General features: G+C 28.5%; 5 protein-coding genes across 8 annotated transcripts; 2 read left to right on the top strand and 3 right to left on the bottom strand.

Annotated features, from left to right (window-relative positions):
* The first annotated feature begins 449 nt into the window (after positions 1 to 449).
* Positions 450 to 8,099, top strand: LOC122511804 (protein broad-minded-like). The gene is made up of 9 exons (XM_043627291.1): positions 450 to 1,429; positions 3,588 to 4,471; positions 4,632 to 4,969; positions 5,178 to 5,371; positions 5,706 to 6,062; positions 6,471 to 6,787; positions 7,349 to 7,526; positions 7,617 to 7,832; positions 7,961 to 8,099. The coding sequence occupies exons 1-9, from the start codon at positions 647 to 649 to the stop codon at positions 8,081 to 8,083; spliced, it is 3,390 nt and encodes a 1,129-aa protein (XP_043483226.1). The 5' UTR covers positions 450 to 646; the 3' UTR covers positions 8,084 to 8,099.
* LOC122511805 (apoptosis-inducing factor 1, mitochondrial) lies at positions 7,877 to 12,720 on the bottom strand. Its single transcript, XM_043627292.1, has 9 exons — positions 12,225 to 12,720; positions 11,778 to 11,834; positions 11,217 to 11,509; positions 11,009 to 11,054; positions 10,644 to 10,926; positions 10,255 to 10,430; positions 9,603 to 9,991; positions 8,686 to 9,363; positions 7,877 to 8,595 (listed from the first exon to the last, which is right to left on the bottom strand). The coding sequence occupies exons 1-9, from the start codon at positions 12,313 to 12,315 to the stop codon at positions 8,524 to 8,526; spliced, it is 2,085 nt and encodes a 694-aa protein (XP_043483227.1). The 5' UTR covers positions 12,316 to 12,720; the 3' UTR covers positions 7,877 to 8,523.
* A 237-nt stretch (positions 12,721 to 12,957) lies between these two features.
* LOC122511762 lies at positions 12,958 to 14,089 on the bottom strand. The gene is made up of 3 exons (XM_043627227.1): positions 13,657 to 14,089; positions 13,214 to 13,440; positions 12,958 to 13,096 (listed from the first exon to the last, which is right to left on the bottom strand). Exons 1-3 carry the CDS (start codon positions 13,715 to 13,717, stop codon positions 13,031 to 13,033), a joined length of 354 nt encoding a protein of 117 aa, XP_043483162.1. The 5' UTR covers positions 13,718 to 14,089; the 3' UTR covers positions 12,958 to 13,030.
* Positions 14,090 to 14,275: 186 nt separating this feature from the next.
* Positions 14,276 to 19,363, top strand: LOC122511760 (T-complex protein 11-like protein 1). Of its 3 annotated transcripts, none has more exons than XM_043627224.1 (8): positions 14,276 to 14,453; positions 15,028 to 15,130; positions 16,276 to 16,383; positions 16,851 to 17,136; positions 17,376 to 17,894; positions 18,198 to 18,382; positions 18,472 to 18,638; positions 19,004 to 19,363. In XM_043627224.1, the coding sequence occupies exons 3-8, from the start codon at positions 16,286 to 16,288 to the stop codon at positions 19,234 to 19,236; spliced, it is 1,488 nt and encodes a 495-aa protein (XP_043483159.1). In that variant the 5' UTR covers positions 14,276 to 14,453; positions 15,028 to 15,130; positions 16,276 to 16,285; the 3' UTR covers positions 19,237 to 19,363. The 3 variants fall into 3 exon arrangements, with proteins under 3 accessions (XP_043483159.1, XP_043483157.1, XP_043483158.1); XM_043627222.1 differs by having other exon boundaries at positions 15,028 to 15,441; XM_043627223.1 differs by having other exon boundaries at positions 14,277 to 14,453; positions 15,028 to 15,331.
* On the bottom strand, positions 18,229 to 25,196 carry LOC122511757 (regulator of telomere elongation helicase 1 homolog). Of its 2 annotated transcripts, none has more exons than XM_043627217.1 (13): positions 24,900 to 25,196; positions 24,129 to 24,564; positions 23,757 to 24,012; positions 23,392 to 23,646; positions 22,976 to 23,289; positions 22,535 to 22,741; positions 22,195 to 22,357; positions 21,615 to 21,872; positions 21,281 to 21,520; positions 20,626 to 21,180; positions 20,395 to 20,539; positions 20,185 to 20,287; positions 18,229 to 18,366 (listed from the first exon to the last, which is right to left on the bottom strand). In XM_043627217.1, the coding sequence occupies exons 1-12, from the start codon at positions 25,030 to 25,032 to the stop codon at positions 20,214 to 20,216; spliced, it is 3,036 nt and encodes a 1,011-aa protein (XP_043483152.1). In that variant the 5' UTR covers positions 25,033 to 25,196; the 3' UTR covers positions 18,229 to 18,366; positions 20,185 to 20,213. The 2 variants fall into 2 exon arrangements, with proteins under 2 accessions (XP_043483152.1, XP_043483153.1); XM_043627218.1 differs by lacking the exon at positions 18,229 to 18,366 and adding an exon at positions 19,826 to 20,011.
* Between the last annotated feature and the right edge of the window lie 8 nt (positions 25,197 to 25,204).

Genomic DNA, 25,204 nt, shown 5'->3' with positions numbered 1-25,204 from the left:
AATTGTAAATATTGAAAAATAAACGTCCAACTTTTCACTTTGAAATTGAATTTTCAAATTTTTAAGTTAAATTAAATGTTTAGTTAGAAATTTAATTTGAAATTCCATTTAAAATTCATTTCGAGATTTAATTTAAAATTTATTTAAGAATCACAATAAAAATGTAGAAATTTACTTTAAAATTTAATTAAAAATTCCATTTAAAATTCATATCAAAATTTAATTTAAAATTTCAATAGAAATTAAAAAATTTACTTCAAAATTTAATTAAAAATTCCAATAAAAATTAAGAAATTTACTTTAAAATTGAATTAAAAATTCATTTCACAATTTAAATAAAATTGAATTATAAATCCAATTAAAAATTGAACTAAAAATGCTCTTGAAAAAGTAAATTAAAAATTTAATCTCACAAAATTCGATTAAAATATTAAATCTAATAAAATTTAATTTCAAAGAAACTTTCTTCTCATCGACTTTGAAACAAGTTTTCAAGTTTTCTCGCTGAAGGAAAAAATTCTATCGTTACCATGACGACGCAAAAGGAAAACAATGTGACCACAGTAGTTATTTTCCCCGTCAACAAGGAGCAGTCTTTATTTCAATTTTCCCTTTCTTTCTAAATGATAAACAAACTCCACGAGAAATGGAGACAAATCTCTTCTCGCCAGATTTACGAAAATGGCTAAGAAAATGTCTCAGTGAACAATTTAAGGCAACGATTGACAAACATTTGGAGAACGATGACAATTCAAAGGAAGTGGTGGAAAAATTAATTGACTCAAGGGAAATGAGAGATTTACTCCAATTGATAAAACAATCATTGAGCGATGATAAATTCCAAGAGGATTCTGAATTTCCCGATAGATCACGATCGTTGACATCGATATCGGGAATTAGCGATTTATCGGGTGACGAATGGCTATCGTTTAAAGGGAGTTCCGATCGCTATGGACAATTATTGGAGAGAATTGACGCAACGAAACCAGTTCATGTGCGATTAGCCGGCTATGAGGGTTTTTTAAAACGTGAACTCTCGGGGATATTTAGTATTCAAAATTGGGATTATTTTTTGAAAATATTACGCGACGGTATTGCTGACGATAGTCGACCGATTTTTGAAGCTTGTCTACAGTTGCACGCGAAACTTTTGAATTCACCGCAGCCGAGTGAGATTTATGGGAATTTGATGCTGGCATTCAATGAACAGTATCAATCGAAAAAAATTAATGACATCCTGCCAACGCTTATTTCGGGTGTGAATTATAAAGTTTTGGCGCACGAGAAATTAATTCGAATTATGTTTTTGATTGTTCGTCATCAGGAGGAGGTTTTGAAGGGTGTCAGAACTGTTGACAAGAGTTTGGAAGAGATGATTGAGCAATTTTTCGTTTTTATCAGTACTTATAATTGTGGAAGTCCCATTCAGGTGAATAATTTTTATTAATTTGTACTATTTATATATATTTTCGGAAAAATTTTGAAATTCAATTATTTTCATAAATATGAACATTCTTCGGAAGAATATTCAATTATTTTTATAAACAGTAAATTTTTTGCAAAAATTCAATTATTTTTATAAAAAGTAAAATTTTTTGCAAAAATTTAATTATTTTCATCAAAAATTTTCATGAAATTTCACGAAAGAATTCAATTATTTTTTTGAATAGTAAAATCACTGCAAAAATTCAATTATTTTTAATAAAAAAATCTCACAAATAATTCTAAAAAATGTTAATGAATCATTCGAAAAAATTCGATTATTTTTGTAAATAATAAAATTCTTCTTATGAATTTAATTATTTACAAACATTTTATTAAATTTCTTTGCAAGAATTCATATTATTTTCATAAATAATAATATTCTTCGGAAAAACTCAAATATTTTTATAAATAACAATATTCTTCACAATAATACAATTATTTTAGTAAATAATAATATTCTTCGGATGAATTCAATTCTTTTTTCAAATAGTAAAATTTTTTGCAAAAATTCAATTATTTTCAATAAAATTTCACGAAAGATTTGATTTTTTTTCTTAATTCGTTATGCAATTTTTCAAAAGGATTCAATTATTTACCAAAATTTTAATAAATTCATCAAAACAATTCAATTATTTTTAAAATATGTAATAAATCCTTTGAAACGATTCAATTAATTTTATAAATAGTAAAATTATTTTCAAGAATTCAATTATTTTTATAAATAATAATATTTTTCGGAAAAATTCAATCTTAATTATTTATTTAAAGGTTTATTTTTTAAACAAAAGTCAAAATTTATTTAGAATTTTAAAATAAATTAATAATAAATTAAATTATTAATAACTATAGACTAAATAATAAATAAATAAAAAAAAGACTAAAAAAATATAAATAGTAATAATTATAGAAAATAATAGAAATAATACAAAATAACAAAAAAGCGAATTGGATATATAGTCGGCAGACTTTTAGCCTTGATATTTAAAACGATAAGCCGACCTCGTTAATTTTTATCAAGATCTTGACCCTTCGTAATATTTAATTAACTTTATACCTAGCAAACACGAAAGGTGTTAAAATAATTTTATGTTAAATACTTAAATATACTTAAATAAATTTAATGCGCTCTGAACAAAAAAACTTTGGAATATTGGAATAAATGTTTGCCCTCTAACAAAGTGACCAATTTATTTTATTAATCGTTGCATTCTTTTGCAAGGAATTTTATTAAAATTTTTGAAAATAATTGAATCCTTTCGTGAAATTAAATTTTATTAAAAGTAATAGAATTCCTGTAAAGAATTTTACTAATATTTATAAAAGTAATTGAATTCTTTCAAGGAATATTATTATTTCTGTAAATACTTGAATTCTTGTTAAGAATTTTAATAAATTTTTTCAAAATAATTTAATTTTGAGAAGATTTTTACTATTTATAAAAAATAATTTAATTCTTCTAAAGAATATTAATATTTTAAAATAATTGAATTTTTCCGAAGAATTTTAATAAAATTTTTGTAAATAATTGAATTCTTGAGAAAAATATTATTTAAAAAATAATTAAATTTTTCTTAAGAATATTATTATTTATGAAAATAATAATTTTTGCGGAGAATTTTAATGAAATTTTTGTAAATAATTGAATTCCTGAGAAGAATTTTATTATTTTTAAAAATTATTTAATTTTATCGAAGAATATTATTATTTATGAAAATAATTGAATTTTATTTATTTATTTATTAATAATAAACGGGATGAATTGTATTGTTTTTAAAAATAATTGAATTCTTTCGAAGAATATTATTATTTATGAAAATAATTGAATGTTTGAGAAGAATTTTACTATTTATAAAAATAATTGAATTCTTGTGTAGAATTTTAGAACATTTTTGAAAATAAACATTAATTATTAATAATTATGTACTTAATAAGTCAATTTAAAAATTTTCTAATCTGAAATTATTCAAAAATTGTAATTTAAGTTTGAAAATAAAAAATTTGTTAATTTGCATAATAATGATAAATTAAATAGAATTTTTCTTTGCGCCAGCAAATTTGCCAGGAAATTAAATAAATAAATAAACTAAAATCAATTTTTCTAGGTGAAGACACTGAGTCCACTGAACATTCTCTCAATCCTCGAGCCCGAAGCTTCATGGAGTGGCAAATGGATCCACAGTCTAACAACCAGAAAAGCATTCTGCACAGCCCTCGGAAAATCTCCGTCCCTTCTCGGAACGATAATTCAAACCACCATCAAGGGCCTCTCAGAACCGCCATACACTGTCTCTCTATCAGTGACCGACGATCCCGACGACTTCTTCATCTCCGGCGAGACAGTCGAAACAATGACCTATCTCCACTCTCTCACTCTCCTCTCGCAAATCATCAGCTACACAACCGGTCGAACCCTCCTCACCGAGACTCAAATCGAAAATCCATTCTCCGTCACCGACTTCATGACATCCTTACTCACTTCCCTCAATATTCTCGCATCCTCAGAAATTCCGAGTGTCATCTACGAAGTCTCGCGCAGCGCCTTTCGATACATTCTCCACAAGCCGGTAATTCTCTACGACGCCAGATTCTATCATATCGCCTTCAATCCGCTAATTAATTCCGGCGACAAGAAAATTTATCCGCACACACTGGATGTGACGATGCACATGCTGGACACCGCTGACGGAATTAGTTTCATGGGGTCGGAGACTCGAATTGGCTCGGCGAATAATGAGACGACGAATTATCCGGCTATTGCTGTTTTGGAGTACACTTCGGATTTGCTGCGGCAACCACTGTCGGTGATGAACATCGAACTCGTCGCGGATCTTTTTACTTATATCGGAAGACTCCTCACTGTCTATGACGTCTACGAAATTACGCAGGAAACCCTCGAGACGAAATTCTATCCTGCAATTGCGTATTTTTATGGGAAATTAGACAAGTACGCGGTTGAGAACGAAATCAAGACGCAATTTCTCAATAGGTATTAATTAATTTAATATTAATCCTCATTATCATTATTATTTTTCCATAGGAATTAAAATTTTTCAAAAACATTCAAATTCAAACCTTTTTGAAATTCAACAACTTTTAAGAATATTATTATAAAGCATGCAAATTACTTAATTTAAGTAAATTTCCAGTTCGGCGAAAAATATGCTATTGAAGATTGTATCGATGCCACTGGGTCTTCAACTTCTTTCCGGCGAAACAATTGTCTTTGAGGAATTAATAAGAGGCTCGATTGGACCACTTCGCGCCTCTTGGAATTCCACCGATGTCGTTTCCTTCATCTCAAATAGCGCCTCCTTCTCTCTTGGTGTGAGAATTCTTTCCGAATTGGCGCCCCATGTTCTCTCAACTCTCCTCAATGATCTCTGCAAACTCCTCGAGGACACCCATTGTTTTCATGATCCATGGGAGGAACGAGATGTGGAAATATTTCTTCATTTACTGACAATATTTTCCCTAAATACCGAATGTAAGAAGAAACTAATTATAATTAAACTATAATTAGTTTTTTACTTTTTTTTGTAGTTGATTCCTTTAATTGTTGATAACTTTAATTATTATCAACGTTAATAATCAAATAATTCAAATGTTTTGGATTTCAATTTTGATTATCAATCAAATGATTGGATTCAAATGAAGGAAAATGATTTCAATTTAACGATTTTTAAAATTTGTAGGTTTCATTGCATTTATGTCAACCGACGAAACAAATTCCGACGACGATATTTGTTATCCTCTGAATTTAAGTGAACTTTATCAACATTCTGTCGATTCCGATTCGGAATATCACTATCTCAGTCTTTTATCGACTAGAGCCGTGATTTGGAATTTGGATATTTATCTCTTTTTGGAAAATTCATTAAACTTGGAGGTATTTTTTTCTAGTTATCAATTTTTCTAGTTTCTTTCTTTCCTTCTTTCGTTTTTTTTTGTTTCTTTTCTTATTTCTTTAATTACTTTTTCTAATTTCTTTTATTTCTTTCATTTCTTCTTTACTTCCCTTTTTATTTCCTTCATTTTCTTCTTTATTTTTTTAATTTCTTTTTTATTTCTTTTTTCTATTTCTTTTATTTCTTCTATTTTGTTTTATTTTGTTTTATTTTATTTCTTTCTTTTGCTTCTTTTTTTTGTTTCCTTGTTTTCGTTTTCTTATAATTTCTCAATTTTTTTCCTTTTTTGGTAAATTTTTGGTCTTCTTTTTACAGAGTCAACTTCTCAATTTGCAAAGATTTTGCATTATTGACATTGACGAGGAGAATTATGTGACGACGGACAATCATGACACTTACATTGTCGACGAGTGCAGTATAATGCGTCATCAAATTTTATCTGATTCGTATTTCGTGAGACAGAAACGTCACGAATATACCAAACAGCCGGAGGAGTGTCTTCTCTTCTCGAAATTCCCACCGCCTCAAGGACCGGAGGAGGGTTTCGCTGGTAATTCCTCGTCCGACACGGATTTGGAGTATTTTCTCGAGGCCGATGTTCCGGGCTTGCGAGACAGTGGCTGGGTTTCGCAAGCTCGTAAAGCTTTCCGATCGTCCAACGGCTCCATGAAGGTATTTTCTTCTATAAACAAAAACTTTTAGTAACGATTCTTTTTAAATGAATAGAAAAAAACGAAAAATAGATTTTTTTCTTTTTTGTCAAAACTAAAAAACCAAAAAAGGTTTTTTTCTTTTTTTCGAAACTAAAAAGACGAATAAACGAAAAAAAAGACGAAACGATAAGGAAAACAAAATAAAAAGAGTAAAAAAGATGAGAAAAAACGATAAAAGACGAAACGAAAACGAAAAAAAATTAAAAAGGCGAAAAAACGCAAAAAAAATGTAAGGCAATGAAAAAAACTAAAAAAGACGAAACGAAAACAATTTAAACAGACGAAAGGGAACAAGAAGAAACTAAAAAAGGACGAAATGAACACGAAAACATTTTTTTAGTAACTAAAGAAAATTAATTCCTTTCAGAGCGACGTGATGCTGAGTTTATTGGATCAGATGCAAAAGGCGATTCCAACAGTCGAATGGGTGGACCACTTCACGTGGGAGACGAACGACTACAACGAAAGTTACTGGCTCCAGGAAGATCTTCGAGGAATTGAGTTGGTCCTGCGTTACGCGGAATTAAACACAAAAATGATTGACAAAGAAATGTTGAGAGAGAATTTGAAAATTTTCATTCAGTCCTCTCACGATTTTATAAAGTACAAAAAACCTCTTCATTACAATGGATTCGATTGGTTCTTGTCGACTGTCTTCATTGCCTGCGACGGCGACTTGGAAAAGTATAATTTCAAATTCTCCCCAATTTACTATCTGAATGCAAAAATATTTAATTTGTTTTTGTATTTACTCCTTGAGTGCAAAAATCTTTAGTTTTTCTAGTATTTACTATTTGAGGACAAAAATAATTCACTTTTTTTAGTATTTACTGTTTTTTTTTTGTATTTACTGCAAAAATAATTGATTTTTTATAGCCTCAGATGGCCGCGAGTCTTTTCCGGAATAATGAACAAATTCTTTTTCATCCAGCAATTTATAAATTTTACTTGAAACAAAATTTGTCATTATTCTATATTTTCCTAAAGAAAAACAGAAAATCTCGAGCTGACCAATTGTCATCATAGGCGGGTCTCAGGTTGAAAACTTTGTCCACAATATTAACGATATTTTCGTTAAAATTCGGCTGTTTTACTTTCATCATTGACCTAGGAGCAGTTTTTTTGATTTACAAAAAAGAAAGAAAAAAATAAATAAAAGAAAAGAAAACGATTTTAAAAAAATACAAACAAAGTAATTAATTAATATTCCAGAAAAGGCAAATTATTTTCTTTCAAAATTTTCAGATCCAAAAACTTTGTCACGCAAATTGTCCGCTTTCCATCGGCAATATTCTTGTGGCCGGCACTTGCCGATGTTGTTGATAAAAGCAACGAGGAAGAATCGACAACTCGACTGCTACTCGCTCATCTTTTGGAATTTCTTGTCAGTAAAGAATTTCCTACTATCAAGTACGCCATGAAAGTAAGAAAAATATTATATATTATCGAAATAAATTATTAAAATATAATAAAAAAGAACCCAAAAGAACGAAAGAAAAAAACGAACTTTCAGAATAAATGCGGCGTCGATTGGTGGACAATATCCCTACGACTCTGTCATCAATCATTCTGGGGAATTCTCCCCTGGGAGGAAATAATCCACTTCTACGCAATTTCCATTCTCTATCCGCCCGATTATATAATTTACTACTGCGTTTCATTATTAAATCACTGCCAAACCGATTTCATGGAAAATGTAATGAACGGAAAAATGTGGCCCGAACATTTGGTAAGTTTTAAATATCTTTGTAAATTAAGAATAAAATACCAAAATTTCTTCTAAACTTGGAAATCTGACATTTTTTAATACTCAAGAAAAAAAATAAAGAACGTATGTACAAAAAGACATTCGCTTAGATTCTAGAAGACTACCGATGTCACAGTCAAATCGGATACATGGACAGACTGGGTAAACGCTACAGCGGTAAACTTCTACCAATACTCTCACAACGGAAATTAAATTTTCCCGAGCCGAAGTAAAAAAATTGTATTCAAACGTTTGTTAATTTCTTAAATTAATTGTTGTTTCTTCAATTCCGTTGTTTGTACAGATTCATTAAAAATAATTGAAAATACACATCTTTATATATGTAAAAGCTGAAAAAATAAAAAAAAAGAAGCGTTACTTACGCGGGTGAAAATTTATCGAAGTTTTATTCATTATTTTCTAATAAAGCACAGGTTCGGTTCTTTTAATTGGAATTAAATGCTTCGGAAAATGCCACTCTTTTTCTCCTTCCTCTTCATTTCCGCTCCTTCTCTTGAGTTCTTTTTGGTTTGCCTTTAAAAACAATGTCTCCTTTCTGTAAGAAAAAATTTCCTTTCCTTGACCCTCACAGAGGTTTTTCTATTCAATCAATTTCTTCGAGTATTTACAAGAACCAATTCTTCACTTTTTCCCAAAAATTCGTAGACTTTTTCTAATCTTCGTGCATTGTGAATAATTTTGATATTTCCGACAGTTCCTCGTATTTTGTGCCTCTCTCCAGAACCTGGGGGGGGGGGGGAATTAAAAAGTTAATTGTAAAACTTAAATTAAATTGAAAAGGTAAAAAAAAGTTGAAGGTAAAAAATTTCTTTACCTGTCGCGCTATCGACATTCGATTAAAAACGTTCCAGAGAACGATTCCAACGACAGTATCGTTCTTGAGATAGAAAATAATTCCCTTCTCGAGATCGTAATTTTTTCTCGTCGCTTCCTCTGGTTCGTCGCACTTTTCATCGTTACTTTCTGTATTGTTGAGGGGAATTTCTTTAATTGTCTCCTTCTTTAAATTCAATGGTTCACTTATTTCAATTTTTGAGCTATTGACATCAATTGACTTATTGTCATCAATTGATTTATTGTCATCGACATTCTTTTCGTCCTCATCCTTTTGCTTCTTCTCGTCCTTCTTAAGAAACACAGAGACTGTGGGCAATTTCGAGTCAACTATTCCAATCGCCTCGTAACCAATGTCCAATCCCAGATCTGACCAAAACATCGATTGGTGTTTATAGGGTTTTCTTGCGCCCGTCATATTCTCGCCGGCCAATCGTCCGGAAATAATTGCATGATCATAGTGCTCAACTCGTCTTCTTCCGAATTTAATGTCATAAAAACAGGCCGCATCGCCGGCGACCCATAAATTACTTCTCGCCTCTAATTCCGCATTCACGAGGAAACCACCGACTTCCGGTTCTGTTTCTAATTCGGAGACTGTCGCCAAATCTGTATTTGCTCTCGCGCCCACTGCGACTATCACCTGATCGGCGTCCACCTTGAAAAAAAGAAATTACAAATAAAAATTATAATTAAAAAATTACAATGAAAAATTACTAACAATTAAAAAGTAATTTACGCGCAAAAAATTAATTTAAAATTAATAAAAATTAATTTACGCGCAAAAAATTAATTTACAGTTAATAAAAATTAATTTACAGGCAAAAAAGTTTTTTTTTAAATCATTAATTTATTTTTAATGAAGTGAGAAGGAATATTTTTTAAATCTAAACACACCTTTTTATTTTCCGACGTGATGAGTGTTAATTTTCCATCGCGCATCTCAAAGTCCTGGACTTCCGTGTTGCCGATGAAATTAACGCCAATTGACTTTGCCTTATTCGTCGTCCACTCGCATAAATAATCAGGTAATACTTGAGCCATCATATTCTTTTCCTTACAAATTTGAATAACTCTCTTTTGATCGGATTCGAAATTTTGAGCCAGGGAACAAGCGAGCTCGGAACCAAGAAAACCCCCGCCAATAATAACAATATTTCTCACATTTGGATCGTGGACATTATTCTCGAGTTCAAGAAAATCGTCCAACGTTCTGTAGGGGAGAACTTTCGAGGTAACTTTCTCGTCGGCCGATTCAAATATTTCGAGATTCTTCGGTGTTGAACCTGAAAAGTTAAAAACGAAATTTTTGGTAAAAGAAAAAATTAAAATAATGAAATGAATATAAAAAGTATGAAATTTAAGAAATAGATGAATGTAAACTTTAAGATGAATAGATTTAAGAAATAGATTGATGAAAAAAGAATTAAATTTAAGGAAGAGAATGAAATGATAAAAAAAAGAATGAACAGTTAAGAAAGAGAATGAAATGATGAGAAAAGAATTAAATAAAAAGAAGAGAACGAAAAAAATAATTAGAATTTCTTACCAGTTGCCAAGAGGCACTTTTCAAATTTAATCTGATAGCCATCGTGGAGGGTTGCGATTTTATTAATTACATCAATTTTATCCACTTTCCAGCCAGTGGCAACTGAGACTCCTCCATTCTCGAATTCGGACAATTTTTCGATTGGCGTGAAAAATTCCGCTGGCTCGTAGAAAAAGCTTTTTGAATTAAAAAAATAAATAAAATTTATTATAGAAATAAAGGCTTCAAACTAATGAATTAATTAAAAAAATGTCATTAATTATCTATTTCTCTGATTTTTAGAAAAAATATTATTGTAGAATATTGTAGAAAATAGTAAAAAAGTAATCTAAAATAATAAAAATGATAGAAAAAGATAAAATTCGTAATTTTCTTTTGGCTTATTTTACCTTCGAGGAGTACCGTGCCATTGTTTAAAATTAAATTGCGTCGAACTCATTCTGTCCTTATCGTACCAAACTTCCTTCGATAATGGCGGTTTCATATACGGATTGTAACTTTCCTCCGTAATAATTAAACATTTCGCTTTGGGATCGTTCGATTTAATTGATCTAAACGCTGAAAATGACGCCGGACCACCTCCTATTAACAAATACGGCACCTCCTTTGGAATTAAACTAGATTTCTTAGGGTATTTCACTACTTTTCTTCTCTTTTTGTCCGATTCACCGTCTGGATAACAATAAAAAATACATTAAAATTTTCTCCCATTTCTTCTTTTTTTTCTTTTCAAAAAATGTTAATAAAAATTTACCCTTCCCTCCCGTTGGTGTTTTTTTCTTGTTTCCTAATTGTGAAAACTGCAAAAATTAATAAAGTTAATTATAATAAAATGACAAAATGCGTTAATAATTAAAAAAACTGTTTAATTTCATAAATAAATGACAAAAAAATTTTAAAATACATTAACAATTTTTAAAAATTGTAAAAAGAGAATAGAAAAATTGAAAATAGATATTTACCGAAAAAATGACAACTCCGGTGAGAAGAAAGGCAATGAGAAGTTCTTTCCAATATTGAAAGGGTCTTTTGCCTCCGTTATTATTTCCCGGATTCACGGGACAAGTGGCAGCTGGACATGTCGTTGGACACGATGGATCCGGACCAAGTTCACAAGCTGGTCCTGCGAATTTCTTTTTCAGTTCCGGTTTTGCCGAAGGCACGCATTCCTCTGCTTTCAAAGTGACACCCGAAAACCGATACGGTCTTCTATCTTTTGTACTATTAAATCTCGTCGAATGAATATTAACGATTCCTGTTAAGAAAATCGAGAAAATAAATAAATCAAATATTCAAAACATTAATAAATTTATTCCCAAAGCAAAAAGAGTCCCAAAACCCATGCAATTATATTCAAAATCCAAAAATAGGTTTTAATAATCCTTTCTAATTAAATTAAAACAGACAATAAAATATTGTAAATTGTTAGTTAAAAACAATGTTAGGCGGGTAAAAACAGGGTAAAATAAGGAAGTAAAGCATTGGTTTTCCATAAAACGAAAACAAAAAAAGAATAAACAAACCTATTGGAAAAGTTGCACTGTATGTATTGTAATTACACACAATGCTATTTTTTGTTCCTGTAAACAAATAAAAATACATATAGAATTAAAAAAATTTAAATTATAATTTTAATCGAATAATAACCTCGGAGCAATAAATAAAACAATTTGGAACTCTAAATTCCATAAACACGCGACAAACATAGATTTTGAGGTTATGTTACCCATGACAAATGAAAATACCCTCGAAATAAATATAAAAACAATTTCTATTTGCTCGAACACGAAAAAAATGGTATAAAATAATATATTTTACAAATGTCAATAATTATTATCGCAAATTTAACTCATTATTAAAAAAATTAAAATATATCCTCAAGACAAAAACACTTTTTTTTCTTCAATACAAAAAAGGAGTAAAATATTTCTTTTCTCTACTAAATACTTTTATTCGTGAAAATAACTCACCGACATATTTTGTTGTTCCCCGAAGATGTTTGCTGTGTACGTGCCTCGTTATTTTTGATAATTGTCCAATGACTTTGCCGCAACTCAACATTTTTGACGGGCCAACAAGGGCCTTACGCAATATGGAGGCCACACGCGTGCCGCAATTCTTGTTCCCTCAGCTCGATAATAATAACAACGATCAACGATTCTTTTATTATAATCACCACAACTCCAGATAAAAAGCGCACTCATCACAGAACACTCCATTCCCTGGATTTTTTTTTTTAATTATTCATGTTATTCATTGACTTTTTTTTTAGATCCGATTCCATGTGTTTACTTGATGCAAAAACTTTTTTTTTTATGTCACTTTTTTTTTGTTGCAAAAATTAAGTTTATAAATAAAGAAAAATATTCACTACTGTTTCAATTTGTATTAATTGACAGTGAAAATCAGAAAATTGAATTTGTAAAATAATTTTTTCCACGACGATGATGATTGCGAATTTAGGTTAGAAGCCCAACTGTCGTTTGTTTTTTTTTGCCGTTTTTACAAGCAGAAATTTTGAAAGTGGGACAAAAATATGAAGACGGAAGAAAATAAAATTTAGAAAAAATGGGTATATAAAAATAATAGAAAATTATATATTTAGATTTAGATTTTAAAAAATTAAAGTTTTTTTTTAAATAAGTCACGTGGTTTCGCGCGCTGAGTCTGCGTAGTTAGGGCGGGAAAATTTGAAATGGAAACTTGAAAAAATGAAAGTTTATTGCAATTTAATTATTGAACAATATTTGATTCTTAAATTAAATGTTATTGTACATTATCCCCAAGAGCCAGGACTGAATAAAGGTAAATAATAACCTTTGACCATTCCATTTTCATTTATCTGAAAATTAAAGAGAAAAATTTCAGAAAATTTTCAAAAAGAAGGAAAAATTTTCAAAAAGTAGGAAAAAAAATTTATAAATTAAAATTTTTTATACGTATAATCGATGAAACCTACAATTAGTAGAGCGAATATGACGGAAAGTATTCCCAACACAAGATCTTTATTGGCTTTTTTATTTTTTTTATCATAATTTTCTTGCCAGTCGTAGATAACATCAGGGCCGTAGTCCATCAAACAGGGTTCCGTGCTACAATACGGCTCATCGCAATCAGTACTCATTTTTTTGAAATATCGCAATTTTTTCGAGTGTTGCACTGTCACGAGCACATGCGTATTTAGAACTGATCGAATAAAAAAATCTTGTTAAATTAAATTCATTTTTATTAAAAAAATTCAAAAAAAAAAAATTCAAAAAAATTAATGTAAAAATTAATTTTTTATAATAGAATTTTTTTTATTAATTTTCTAAAAATTCCCTCGTATTTTTATTTTTCTTTAAAAGTATTTTTTTAAAAAAGAGGTTAAAATTATCGAGAAACTCTGAAATTTTTTTTTACCTGGATTTAAATAACGGGAAAAAAGTCCACGATTGTTCAGGAACGTAGCTGCCCTTAACATCTTTTTTTTCTCTGGTTGTAAAAAATAACTTTTTTTTTTGAAAATTCTAATTAAATTTTAATTATTTTTATTTTCTATCAAGGACAAGAGGATTTTGACAGTGATTTTCTTTTTTTTTTTACAAAGAAAACAGTTGACTGCACGAAAATAACCTTCATTTTAAATTCAAGGCAATCGGGTTTTTCGATTTTTTTTTCAACTCCGCTATATAGAAAATTCTTTCTTATTGTAAATTAACATACGACTTTGCAATTTTTCTCCAATGATGCGACAATATTAATTGTAAAAATAATAATAGTAAAAAATTAATAATAATGATTTATTTCATTTATTTAGTAATTTTTCAAAATTTCTAGGTTATGTAAAAAGAAACGATCAAAATTTCTGTATTTTTTAATAACGATAATTATAATTATACTTTCTATTTCTTATAATTGTTTTCTCTTTCACTATAAAATTAAAAATTCTAAATGAAAGTAAGGAAAGTTCAAGGTACTTCGAATGTGAATTCGCCCCTGACGAACTTCACTTTATTCGTTAAAATTGACAGTTCTGTAAACATTTTTTTTCTAGAATTGTCTAGAATTTTCTGACATTCATTATGATTTAGTCATCAAAATTTCCTTCGTTTATTATCCAAATTTTCAAGTGACATCGACGAAATTAAAGTTTGCCAATGAATTCCAGTGTTTTAAGCGACGAAACTATTTTCCTGGAGACTCCACAATAAAAGCAGGTAAATTTTCAATCAACTCTTTCTACGCAACAAGGTTACAAAATTAATTTTCCTTTTAGAAAAATTTCCTCTTCTCTCAATCTATCAAAATTGGTCATTAAAATTTGATTCTTGTTTCGTGTACTACTTTTAATTGCAAATAGAAAAAAAACCTATTGGTTTTTTCACTGGTACAAAATATCGTAAAGTGACAGGCCAGCTGACATTTTATTTTGTCAACAATGAGCAAGTTTTGTTTGTAAACAAAGGAAAAAGTGCATTATTGTTTCTTGAAAATTAATATTGAACTTTTTTTTATCTTTTAAAAATTTATTAATTAACTTTTAAAAATATAATTTTTTCTTGTAAAAATAAAACTAATTTTAACGCTTTTTTAAAAAATTAAAAATTAAATTAATAAAAATATAAAAATTAAATTATTTTTTGCAAAATTCAATGGAAAATTTTCTAAATTTTCTAAAATTCTACAAAAATTAACAAATAGGCATTAATTTGTAGAGCGAAAAAAATTTACTTTCACTGCGCGCGTATAATAAAATTGAAAGGATTGAAAGGTAAAATTGAATCGTTCCAGGAAATGAAACAAAGGAATTAAATGCAGGGAGATGCATCGAGGAAGTGCGTAGATTGAATTAAAAGGAAAAAAGGAATTCACGGCTATGCTGAATCAGAAACAGGTTGTTTTGTCCATAAAAATTGTACTCTAATTTGGTAAAAGCAACTTTGGCTAAAAAAAAGGGGAAGACAACCACGTGTTTTCACGGTCTTTTCGCAGCAATAAGCCAGTGGATATAGTTTCTTCTCACTCTTGTGGGTGTTCTTTTTATAGCTGGCGTTTGACCTCCTTCTTCTGCATCAAGAAAAAGATTAGTCAACTGGTAAATCTTCCCGAGTGCACACACAACATGCTGTTAATTAACTAATTTCCAATTTTTTTTCCATCGTTTTTTTTCCACACTTTCCTCACACGCAAAATCATGCCTGACAAGTAAATAATTAATTTACAATAATTCATAATTTTAATCATAAATTATCTCCAAAATTCATTTTTTAGAAATAAATAAAAATTAATAGAAATAAATTTAAATTCTTGACAAATTTTAATCTTAAGAAGCATTGTTTTTTAAACAACAAAAGATTTTTTAACTAAAAAAAAAATAAAATCCCCCTGACAATAATTTTAGAAATTACAATTTTCGAAAAATTTAATTTAAAATCTTTTAATTAATATTCTAATTTTCTGGCTTTTTCTAAAATAACCATAATATTTAGGTCGCGAACGATTTTGAAATAAAAACAACAAAACGAAAGAAATCATTTTAAAATTATTGATTTATTTTTATAATGCACTCGTTTCAAAATTTTTATAAATTTAAATCGTCGCTAACGATTTTGAAATAAAAACAAAAGGAAAGAAACGATTTTCATTTAAAATTAGATTTATTTTTATAATAAAATCATTTTAAGATTAAAATTATAAATTTATTTTTACAATTAAATCGTGTTCAAATTTTAATTTGTTGATTTTAATTGTAAAATTAATTCTCAATTTAATTTTCAAATTCAAATTATCGATTTTAACTATCAATTTAAATTATCGATTTTAATTATCAATTTTAATTTTAAATTAAATTGTCGATTTAATTTTAAAAACTAAATTGTCCATTTTAATTACAAAGTTAAATTGGTGATTGAATTTTAAACATAAAATTGTTGCTTTTAAGGGCAAAATTATATTTTGAATGTATTTAAAATTTATTTGTATGGATTAAGAAAATTATCAATTAAATTGAATAAATTTAAAAATATAATTCTTTTTCAGCTATCATAAAATGAACGGTGAAGATGACCAGAAGAGCAATGAGGCTGGACCCTCAGTAGAATATTCGTCGCAAGTTTCGACGGAAAGTGATGACGAGAATCTCAAAAGGTAAGGGTATTTAATTGTTTTTTTTAAATAAAATATTCTTCTTAGTTTAGAATTTAATTAATTTATTATTAAAAAATAAAAAAAATTAAATTCTAAAAACTATTTTTAATAGAAAAAAAATAATTTAAAGTAATTATTTAATTAAAAGCAAATTTTTTTAAAATCAAATATTAAAAATATTTGTTCAATATTTATTTATTCAACGAGCCGATTAAAATTATTATTTATTTATTTAGAATTAAATTAATTTTTAAAATTAATATTTATAAAATTTGTCCATTGATTCATTTTTTTAACTAAAATTTATGCTATTTTTTTAATTTATGTTTTTTGCATGTGGTGGTGAATAAATTTATTGAAATTGAAATTTAATGAATTGATTGAATTGAAATTAAATAAATTTCATTAATTCGAATAAATTTGAATTTAAAAGTGAATTTGGAATAACGAAAAAAATTGAATTCAAGGGCGAAAAATTTTATGCTGGGCATAACTGGTGCTTCACCGCCAAAATATGTTTCTCTTGAGGAAATAATGAAGGCGACGGATGGACTGAAAAATATGGCACTAGCTCATGAAATTGCTGTGGATAAAAATTTTAAACTCGAAAAATTGGGAGTCGACGAGATTGGATTACACAAGCAAGTCAAGGAAATTATACACAAAGCATTTTGGTCACTTTTGGAGGAACAACTCGCCGAGGATCCGCCAAATTATATACAAGCTTTGGTTCTATTGAAAGAAATAAAGGGGGTTTGTTACTTTTTTCTCTCTTTCTTTCTTTTTCTCTCTTTTCTTTCAATTTTTCATTATTTTCCTTTCGTTCGTTATAGATGGAAATTTTATATTACGTTTTCTCAAGACATTTTTATGTCATTTAATAATGACAAAAAAACTTTTACTTTTTTCCTTACAAAAAAAAGTAAATTAAAGTAAAATCCTTAAAGGACTGCGGAATAAATTTTAATAATAAAAAAAAATTTAATCAATAGACTCTGGACGAATTGGTGTTGCCGCATCACAAGAAGATTCGCGAAAACATTAACGAGGTGCTCGACGTCGATTTAATAAAGCAACAGGCAGAAAATGGTGTTTTGGATTTTCAACATTACGCTCATTATGTTATGAATATAATGAGTAAAATATGCGCACCGGTGAGGGATGACAGAATAAAAGAATTACGACAGTGTACCGATGTTGTGGAAACATTTCGCGGTATAATGGAAGTCCTGCAATTGATGAGACTCGATTTGGCGAATTTCACCATTACAATGATGAGGCCAAATATCGTTGCCTCGAGTATTGAATATGAGAAGACAAAATTCGCCGAATTTCTCAAAATTCAATCGGATGGATTAAGATATACGCGAGTATGGATTCTCAAGCATTTGAATGAAAAGAAAATCGAAACTGCCACCAACGATCCAAATTCTATTAAACAAATCACTCATTGTCTTTTGGCTGAGGCTTATTTGGATCTTTTGCAGTTTGATTTCACTCCGAATGCCGAGGTGACAATAATTTCTGATTTAAAATTGAAAAAAAAGTTATTACATATAAAATTAATTTTTGTTTCTTTTCAAAAATTTTACTATTACAATTAGGAAGAAATCACTTATTTTTATAAATAATAACATTCCTCTGAAGAATTCAATCATTTTTATAAATTTAGTAAATTTTTTTTTGCAAACATTCAATTATTTTCAATTCAATTTTATTAAAATTCTTCAAAATAATTCAATCACTTTCAAAATTTTCAATTAAAATTATTAATAAAAGTCAGTAAAAGAAGTTAACGATTATTAAACTTACAGACATTGATGCTGGACCAGGGACGACTTTTGGAACTGCGCGACAAGACGAATCGTATGAGTATTATTAGTTCAGTGCTTCTTTTAGTGAATAATATCGCTGGTCCTGCGATTCATGGAATTTCCAGTTTCAAAAAGCAAATCAAGGATCATCTCAATGTCATTTTGGAATCTGTACATTCCAACAAGTTAGTAATTATTAAAAATAATAATAAATAAAAAGAATTGAATAAAATTTGTAAGTACGAGTTTAAATAAAATAATTTTCCCTTTTCAGAGATTTGGAAACTGTGATGCCGAATGTTTTGTTGCAAGTGAAGGCGGATTTAAAAGCCACACTCGAGGAAATTGGCGCGCCTTCAATGCCGCCTGAAACTGAAACAATTCTCGATGGACAAATTTTGGATCTCGTGAATCCAGAACATAAAATTCGATATCTCGTCAGTAAGTGAATCTTTTTTTTCGTATTTTTATATCAAAAAACGTACATTGCAAAATTCAAGACACAATTTTGGAAATTAAAATAAAATTTTCGAATAAATTGAATTAAATATATTAAAATAAATAAATAAAAAAAATAAATAAATAAAAAATGAATTAAAATCTTTATTAGAAACTAAAAGAAAATTAAAATTAGAAAATAAGAAGAATAGAATATAAATAAGATTAGAAAGAAAGAACAATTTCAAATAAGAAAAAGATTAAAAAAGGAAATAATTTCAAATATTGAAAATTAAGAAAAAAATGTCAAAATTGTAAAAAAAATAATAAATACATTGAACTGAAAAAAATTTTGTCTCAATTTTCAGATCTCAGGATTCGGCAATTTTTGGAGAAATTAATTCTCTCGCAATCGGCAGCGCCGCAACAAATTCCACCGGGACTCTCGTCCCTTCAAGAAGAATTGGCATCAATTTCAGCACAATTTCTCATTTTAGTTTCACACAATCGTAGCGTTTTCGGTGATTATTATCAAGATATTGTCGCCGAAGCACTTCGGCAAACTGAAAACGGAAAAACACTCACCATGGATGAAACATAGAAAAAAACTAGAAAAAATTGATTAAAAAATAAATAAATATATAAAAAAAAAAAGAAATTGTTAATAAAAATTGAAGCGCTGTGTTAAAATGAATTTATCGCAAAGAGAAAAGAAAACAAAAAATTATGATAAACTATATGACGACAAAATATAAAAGAAACGAATTTTTAAATAGTTACGAAGAAAAAAAAATGTTTCTTGGAAATTTTAATCAATTTTAAAATTATTAGGTTAATTTTTACTAATTATTGTTTTCGATTAATAATTATTTCCGATGAATAATTATTTCAGATTAATAATTATTTTATATTAATAATTATTGACAAGTTTTAGCAAATACTGGAAATAATTGTTAATATTCATTCTGATTAATAATTATTTCCGATGAATTAAATTCAGACCAATAATTATTGACAACTATTAGCAAATATTGAAAATAATTCTTGACATTCGATGCTAATTATTGTCAATAATTGAAAAATTGCTAATTACCACCGACAATTGTTTGCTAATCGCAAATTATTAAACAATCTCCACAATCAATTGAAAATGCAATCGAACTAATCGAATTATACAATTTTGACGATAATTTAAAATTTGTAAAATACTTTTTATTTATTATTTTTGATGAAATTATTATATAAACGAAATTACTTGAAATATTCAGTGATTTTAATCACTCCGGTGAGATTTCTTTTTTATAGACGATAATTCTTTTATAAAATTATACCCTCGTTTTCCATTAGCTCCTATAGTTATAAATATATAATTATACCTATAGAAAAAATATTCTTGTACTAAAAAAACTGGCATTTCTTTCTAAGAAACATAATTAGAAAAAATTATAGAAATATTGTTAAATAAACAAATCTATCCAAACTGAAAATAAAGCCTAATATTATGAAAAAAATGATAAAATATATTATTTTCCTTTTTAAGTATACTTACAAAATTATTAACTGTAGACAATAAATAATTTATTTTCTCTGCAACAACGTCACTTGGGTGTCGAATAACTCAACGTGTTGTTTTTTCACAAAACTCCTGAAGCCTAAACAGAAAAAAAATTTGATTCGATTATTAACAATTATTATTTACTGTTGATAATTAAAATTTAGAGAAAAGTAAATAATAAGAGAAAATTAAATTATTCATTACCAATAAACAGGGGAAATAGTTTCTTATCCTGATAAAATAATTCCATCAATGATTTTAATAATTTTTGGAAATTTTCTTCGTTGGTGTATTCTCGAATCATTTTTCCGAATAGTTTATAATTTTCCGTGCTTAATGATTCTTTCACCTGGAATAAAATAATGCAAAGTAATTAAACAATAAAAATAAAATAAAATTGAAAAATTAATAATAATAATAAATAAAAAAAATTACCGTTTTGAGATAAAATTTTCCAATTTCCCTTTTTCGTTCCGTGGGACTTTTTTTCTCACCATTTTGACAATTATTCTCTGAACTTGAGTTATGATTTTTAGTGTCATTATTAGTTTTTATCGGCAATTTTTCCATTTGATGAAAATTATTATTCGAATTCGATGAAACTCTTGATGTTGATGGTTGTGGTTCCATTGGTTCGAAATTTTTCACCATAGTTTCGAATTTTCGTTTTTTCGTCACAATCGGTTTTTCTAAATTGGCCAGTAAATTACAAGAGACCAATGGACTGTTTATTTTACAATTATTAAAATTAATCACAGACGTCGATGATTCGGAGAAAATATTATTTGACGTCGATTTCGTGATTTTTGGTGTTTCGGTTGGTTTTATTGCATACATATCGGGAACGAATGTGTCTTCCTCTTCTTTTGCAATTGGTTTTGTTTCGATATTTCGCTTAATACCGGTAGTGATGGAATTAAAACGCGCCGGAACCGCTGGCAATGATATGTCGTCGGCTTTTATTTTCGATTTTAATTTCGGTTGTGGCAACTGAAAGGAAAAAGAGAATTTTAATTTAAAACTTTAATTTTAAATTTAAAAAATAGAAAAATAACTTTTAAATTAAAGGAAAAATAAGTATTTGACTTACGGCGCTTTCCGTATAACGATAAAACTCTTTTATTTCCTTCACCATGACGCCGAAATTAGGGAATTTTTTAATATGCGGACGAATCCAGGCGGACAATTGACTTTTAAATTGCGCACTGTCAAATCGACAGTCGCAAAAAATTATCGCTCCATAATCGTCTTTGTGTCGAATAATTCGTCCTATCGCTTGATTCACAGCTCTTGACGCCTCGAGTTGATACCATTGTTGTCCGGTTAAATTCTATATAAAAAAAAATTTATAACAAGAAACATAATTATAAAAATAAGAAAGTAAAAAAATTAAACAATAGTCAAAAATAGAATTCGATTCGTACTTCTCTGTCCTTTAATTTATTTTCCTCGAGATATTTCCTTTTCAAAATAACTCTTGGATCCATTAACGGTGGAAATGGAAGGCCAGTGATTAAAACTGCTCGTCCGTTTGCGTCCGCGAAATCGAGACCCTCACTGACTTTTCCTCTGCAAACGGCCAAAAAAATTGCCCCCCTACACGAAGGATCGCGAATTTTCTCATAGTACTCGTTCATTGTACTGACAAACGTGTCCTTTGATTGTGGCTCGACAAATATTGGCTATTGGCAAAAAAAGAAACTTAATTACAATTTAATTAATTACAATTTTCAAATATTAACCTTTTTTTCTCTCCATTCAAAAATATTCCCAAATAACAAATTCAAATTAATAAAAATAAAATGAAAGCAAACTAACATTATTTTCAATTTAATGATTAAAGAAAATATGAAAATTCTCAATTAAATGAAACCAAATTTTCAATTTAATAAAAATAAAATTTTCAATTTAATAAAAACAAAATAAAAGATTAGGACAAAAATTGAAAAATTAATAAAACAAGTATTTCGAATATTAAGAAAATTGAAAAGAAGATTTAAAAACCTTGCGTTCAGAAATTTTTGTCCAAAGTCCCAAATTTTGCCATTCCTCCTGGCATCTTTTCATAATTGGATAAGATGGAAAAAAGACGAGTAACCCATTAGGAATTAAGGCACTAAAATTGTAAACCGTCTGTCCAAGTGAAGCCAAATATTTCGGATTATTTCTGAAAAAAAACCAATTATTTATTGGTTAATAATATTAAGAATAAATAAAATATTACAACAACAATAATAATAGCAATAAAAATAAAAAAATAAAAAAGAGATAATAGGAAAAAAATAATAAAAAGAATAGTAATAAGAAAATATATGTAAAATTAATAGTAATAAAAAAAGAAAACCTCGTATTGTACGAAGAATTAAGTGGTTCCGAATCTGGACCCTGAGAAAGAATTCCAACGCACACTTGTTTTCCAGTAACAATGTGAGGATTTTCCAATTGAACTCCAATTGGAATTCCAAGTTCGGAGATAAACGGTTTTAACGGCGAAAGTGTTCCACTAGTTAAAATTACCGATCGAATACCTTGATCGACCAATTGTTGCATTCTACACAAAAAAGAAACAGAAAAATTAAAATTTAAAATATTTTTTCATACATTTACATTTCAAAAAACTCAAAGAAATTCTTGATTTTATTAAATAATAATCAAGAATTTCTTTGAGTCAATACCATTTTTAACGATTAAAAGAATTTTTTACACTCAATTATATATTTTCTTTTAATGAATTTCTTCTTCTTTTAATAAATAGAAAAGTGTAAAAATTTTTTCAAATTCTTACCCGAAACCTGGACTAAAGCACCAGTAACTAATTAATTTTCCTTCAGTTTTCGCGACAGTCTTTTTCTCCCACATGTTTTTTTGATTATTATTCTTCTTATGATCTTCCGATTGTACATAAACTTTATAGCATTGCTTTATTTTTTCCCGCAATTTAAAACCGGAAGCACCACCAGCAAAAGCGACTCTCAGCAAATCGTTAAATTTCTGTAAAGCATTTCCCTTCCTGGCAAATGGCGATGTACTTGTTGTCGATAAATATTGAATTATTTTCTCTAATTTCTCAATGACAAACTGCTCCTTACCCTGTGTGAGCTGCGAGCGAAAAAAGAATTTTTTTAAATAGAAAATTAAATTTTTCTAATAAATAGAAAATTAAGAGAATTCGATATTTTGAAACAAAAATAAAATTCACACCTGAGCTTTTTCCAAAAGTTCGAAAATATAGCAACCAGGAAATGTTTTTCCCTCATCGACTTTATCCAATTGAATTTCGTCGATTGCTTTTTCTAATTCAAGAAACATGGCTTTTAAAATGAAAAGATCTTCGGCCGTGAAATCTTTAACGACATTTGGAGAATCTGAGAAAGCATCGTCTGTTAATTCATTGGCCATGTCCTTCATCACTGATGTTACTTCGTCAATACAAAGGGCGACGTCTGTACTGCTGATCTGAAAAAAAAGAATAAATTTTTTAAATAAAGGTAAAAATAATTAAACTAATAAAGTAAATAAAAAATACAATAAAATGAAAGCAAAAAGAAATAATATTAAAAAATTACCTGCAAAGAAGCGGCTTCCTCGCAAGTTTTCTCCACATTGTGCGCCTCATCGAGTAAAATAATATTATTCTGCAACTCAATTCCCTGCGCTCTTCGCGCCTTTGGATCTAATAAATAATTATACGGCATGAAAGTAATGTCCGCCTGTTGCTTTAATTCTTTCGACAAAAAATACGGACAGCATCTTGCTTTTTGTCCCGCTTTCGCCAAATCTTCAATGTCCAATATCTCTTGATGAAAAATCGGATCGTCTTTTCTACGGAAAAAAAATTAATAAATTAATAAATTTGTAAATAAATCCTTACAAAAAAAAATATATATATATATTTCTTTGTAAAAAAATATTTTTTCTGTAAAAAAATAAATACCCACCGAGATTCGACATTATTATAATAAAAACAAGTCCTGGCTTTAACTTTCGCCTGGCACATTTGTATTTTATTGAAGGAATTTGGTTCCTTCGACACCTCGGGATGAATGCAAAGTTGATCTCTCGAACCAAGAACCGCAACTTTGACGTGTTTATAGGAAGTTCTTTTTAATTCCTGCATCGCTTGAGAAAGTTGAGAATGCGTTCGCGAGGCATAAATAATTCTCGGCATATTCCAACTGAACGTGGGTGTCGCTTGATTTTCCTGCCCATCTTTAGATCCACCGGCAATTTCCAATTCGCCGGTCAATTTTTTCGCGAAATGATTCAAATCCGATTTCTCATAAGTGCCAACGAGCGATTGTGCTTGTGCCTGAGCTTTTCGAACCGTAAGCCAACTCAATGACGAGCAGAGAAGACACAAAGTTTTACCGGTTCCTGAAAGAAAAAAAATAAACAAATAATTTTACATTTTTTTTCTGTTTCTATTTCGAATTTTTGGAATAATCTTTTTGGTAAAAACAATATAAATAATATAAATCGTGAAATTATTAATTAATTATTAATAAACTACTAATAATTATTGTTAAATAATATTTTATCGAAAGTTTTCATTTAAAACTTCAAAAAAAAAAACGAAATCGAATCTATTTTTGAGGTTAGGAACGCAGAGTGAAAAGTTCGCCGCGCACGTAAAATTATTAACAAAAACGATAAAAATGTTTAAAATTCCTATTTTAAGTAAATAAAATTATTTCTTTTTTAATTCTCACCGGTTGGTGACTCCAAAACACCGTGTTTTCCATTTTGGAGACATTCCAAAACTTTTGACATGTAATCCTCCTGAACTTTATAAGGTTTAAAGGGAAAATTAATATTAACACCATTGATATTAACCTCCGTCATCTTTTTTTCAACTTTAAAATTTGAAAATACAAAATAAAACGCTAAAAGTATAAACAATTTATGTTATTTTATTCTTTTCATTATTAAAATTGTTAAAATTCGATCACAACACGCGTTGACAAGTTTATGACACTTTTCCCGCCAAAAACAAATGTCAAGTCAGCTGCTACGA

Source organism: Leptopilina heterotoma, unplaced genomic scaffold (genome assembly GCF_015476425.1).
Source record: "Leptopilina heterotoma isolate Lh14 unplaced genomic scaffold, ASM1547642v1 Lhet_90, whole genome shotgun sequence".
NCBI lineage: Eukaryota > Metazoa > Arthropoda > Insecta > Hymenoptera > Figitidae > Leptopilina > Leptopilina heterotoma.
The sequence above is the reverse complement of the archived record's forward strand: the minus strand, read 5'-3'. Positions and strand labels throughout refer to the sequence as shown.